The sequence below is a fragment of the Amaranthus tricolor genome, chromosome 17, assembly GCF_026212465.1.
Source record: "Amaranthus tricolor cultivar Red isolate AtriRed21 chromosome 17, ASM2621246v1, whole genome shotgun sequence".
Lineage (NCBI taxonomy): Eukaryota > Viridiplantae > Streptophyta > Magnoliopsida > Caryophyllales > Amaranthaceae > Amaranthus > Amaranthus tricolor.
Window position 1 is genome coordinate 6,659,569 of NC_080063.1, and position 3,321 is coordinate 6,662,889.

The 3,321-nt window shown below is 30.2% G+C and overlaps 1 protein-coding gene across 1 annotated transcript; it reads left to right on the forward strand.

Annotated features, from left to right (window-relative positions):
• The first annotated feature begins 888 nt into the window (after positions 1–888).
• On the forward strand, positions 889–2,427 carry LOC130803646 (E3 ubiquitin-protein ligase PUB23-like). Its single transcript, XM_057667843.1, has one exon. It carries the CDS (start codon positions 1,033–1,035, stop codon positions 2,314–2,316), a length of 1,284 nt encoding a protein of 427 aa, XP_057523826.1. The 5' UTR covers positions 889–1,032; the 3' UTR covers positions 2,317–2,427.
• The last annotated feature ends 894 nt before the right edge of the window (positions 2,428–3,321 follow it).

A 3,321-nucleotide genomic window follows, 5' to 3' on the forward strand; every position in this document is an offset into this window, starting at 1 on the left:
TCAATCAGATTGATGAATAAGAGAAGTAATTTATTTATAAACGACAATAAAGAGCATCTTCTAATGAATAAATGTTTTCTTTATATATAAAATAGAAAATTGGACAAGTGGTATATTTTTTAGAAGACCTAGTGATTGATAATTAATTGAGTTTCTTTTGTTATGAAACAATTTAATATGACTATCACTTTATAAAATAATACTCCTAACATTATATTTTTTTATATTTTTAACATTTATATTTTTTGACTTAATGTTCAAGATCAGTTTAAATTTTAATTCTTATTTATTTTGTTTGTATTTATAAGAGGTGCTTAATAAATGATTTAAGTGTTGTTTTATTGGTTAATTCTAAATTTTATTCAAAACGTTAAAAAAGTGTTTAGTAAATAATTGTTTTAGCCAACAACTAATTTATCTTGGTAAAACGTTAATTACACATACAGCTATGTAAATAAAAACAAGAATAAAAAGTAAACACTTTTCACCAACAAACAAGCAAACTAAATAAGCTAATTAACTTTTCAACATCCATTTCCAAGAAACTAACATCTTACAAACTCATCCATTTTCTAATTTATGACATAAGATTTCCGATCATTAAATATTACAATGAGATTTATAAATATACGTTTTGATCAAAACTTTTAATGGTTGTTAGTTATAAACAAATGACTATTGGTAAATCTCATACAAAGTCATCATTGAGTTGCCTTGAGCCTTCCAAATTTCAATAAGTTTGAATAGTCATACCCCCCAATCTTTGCTTTTTCCTTGTTTAGTCTATATTAAATCTTACAACCACACCAAGTCAACCTTTCCTCTCTATTACATTGAAATATATTTATACCCCCATTTATTTCATTTGTCTTCTCATCTTTCCCAAACCCATCCTCAAATTCAAAACTAGACCAAAACCTTATTACATTTTTATTTCTCATCCCAAAATCTCCATATTCAAATATTTCAAACCTAATCGTCAATTTAATCTTTATAGACATTCTCTAGTCTACCCGCAAATCAACGAACAAAATGGATCGGCATCAAGAAATCGAAATACCCCCATTCTTTCTATGTCCAATCTCGATGGACATCATGAAAGACCCGGTAACAGTTTGCACAGGAATAACTTACGATCGTGAAACCATTGAAAAATGGGTGTTCATAAACAACAACACAACTTGTCCCGTAACTAAACAATCCCTTAATATCAACACTAACTTCGACACTTTTCTTACACCTAACCATACACTTAGACGACTCATTCAATCATGGTGCACTCTCAACTCTTCTTATGGAATTGAACGTTTTCCTACCCCTAAACCCCCCATCACAAAATCCCATATCTTAAAAATCATAAATGAAGCTTCTAACACACCCTCCCCATGCCACTGTCATAGTCATCAACCTAATATCTCGCACAAATCAGTATCCCCTTGTAAGATATCCAACTCCCTAACCCAACTTAACTCGATCTGTTTATCTGGTAATACAAACAAACGTTGCTTGGAATCGACACCTGAGGTTGTCGAATTCTTAGTTCGAGTCATCACCCAAAGTCATAAACATGATGAAGAAGCATTTCAAACATTATCTCATCTTCAAATATCCGATGAGATGATACTAAAAAACGTGCTTAAGGGTGGAGCTTTGTTAGATTCAATTACATCAATAATGAAGAAAACTAGCTATGATTTAAGGTCATATGCTATATTATTAATGAAACAATTAGTTCAAGTAGCCGAACCAGTACAATTAGTTTCATTAAAACAAGATCATTTTGTTGAAGTAGTTCAAGTTATTAAAGATGATATATCACTTAAAACGACAAAGCTAGCTCTCAACATACTCGCATTGGCGTGTCCATGGGGGAAGAACACGATTCGAGTTGTCGAGGCGGGTGTTGTACATGTGTTGATCGATTTATTAGTCGAGAGTAAGGATAGGAGGCTGAGTGAGTGTGTGCTTGTAGTGTTGGAGTTGGTTAGTGGGTGTGCTGAGGGGAGGGCTGAGTTGTTGGGTCATGCTGTTGGTTTAGCTGTTGTGTCTAAGAAAATACTTAGGGTGTCGCATTTTGCGACAGAGAAAGGGGTGAAAATTTTGTTTGCGGTTTCTAAATTTTCTGCAAGTTCGTATGTTTTGCGGGAGATGCTAGAGATCGGGGTGGTGGCAAAGTTATGCTTGGTTTTGCAAATGGATTGTGAGGCTAAGACTAAGGAGATCGCTAGGGATATTTTGAAGCTGCGTTCTAAGGCTTGGATGAACTCTCGTTGTGCTCCTTCTCATTATTTTAAATTTTTAAGAATGGTTGAATAGGAATTGTCTCATGGGAATGATCTTATGTTTGAAATATTTGTTTGTTTTCATTTGATTCATTTTTTGGTGTATATATAATTAATACAATTCATTAACTATTAAATTTTGTGACAATTTAACGGTTTTTGTTATATTATCCCTATTATCTTACATCATTTATTAAGGGTTGTCTTAGACATTTTTAGAACTTTGAGTAAAAGTTGAACAATAAGTTCTTTAATTATAAATGTTATAAATTTAATAATACCTTTTTTCGAGTGACAATTCATAAACTATTAATTTTATGAATTAGACAAAATTACTAATTTTCTACAAAATTAATTTTGAAAGACACATGTTGACAACAAAACTAGATATAGTTTGACTTCAAACATAGATTTAAACTAATTTATAAGCTAAAAACCACATATATACAACACTTTTTATAATTTACTTTATTTTTTATTTTAGCCTATTCTACTAATTTTATTCAAATTCTATTTAAGGATATAACCCCATTACATAAACTTTCTATATCCTTTCTTTTAATTCTATATGACCCATTTCTTTAATTCACTATATTCAACTCCTTAATCTCTGTGTCATTTACAAATAAGGTAAATTAACTAAAATTAAAAGAGTAAATAGTATTGTATTTTTTTTCCTTCGCCCCATTACCGCCCTTGATCATTTTCTTTCATAATTTAATTAATCAACTAATTTAAAAAATTTATACTACTACTCCTATATAAAGTCAAAAGATATATGAAACATATCCATGAAATCGCAACAAGGTACATATAACTATCATTTGTCCATGCAAAGCAATAAATATGCTGTCTTGAAAAAATTGAGGATTGTTTTAGGAAAGAGACCATGACTAGATGGTACACTTTTTATCTTTTAATAAATCTATTAAACTTACATAAGGGTTAATATAAATTAAAGTGTTTTAGTATTAACATATTTAAATAAAAGTTAATAAGATTACTTTTTCCCACTTCTTTCATGAGGTTCAACAATAGC

Excerpts from the sequence above, each read along its gene's own strand:
- LOC130803646 (XM_057667843.1), top strand. The coding sequence starts at position 1,033 with ATGGATCGGCATCAAGAAATCGAAATACCCCCATTCTTTCTATGTCCA.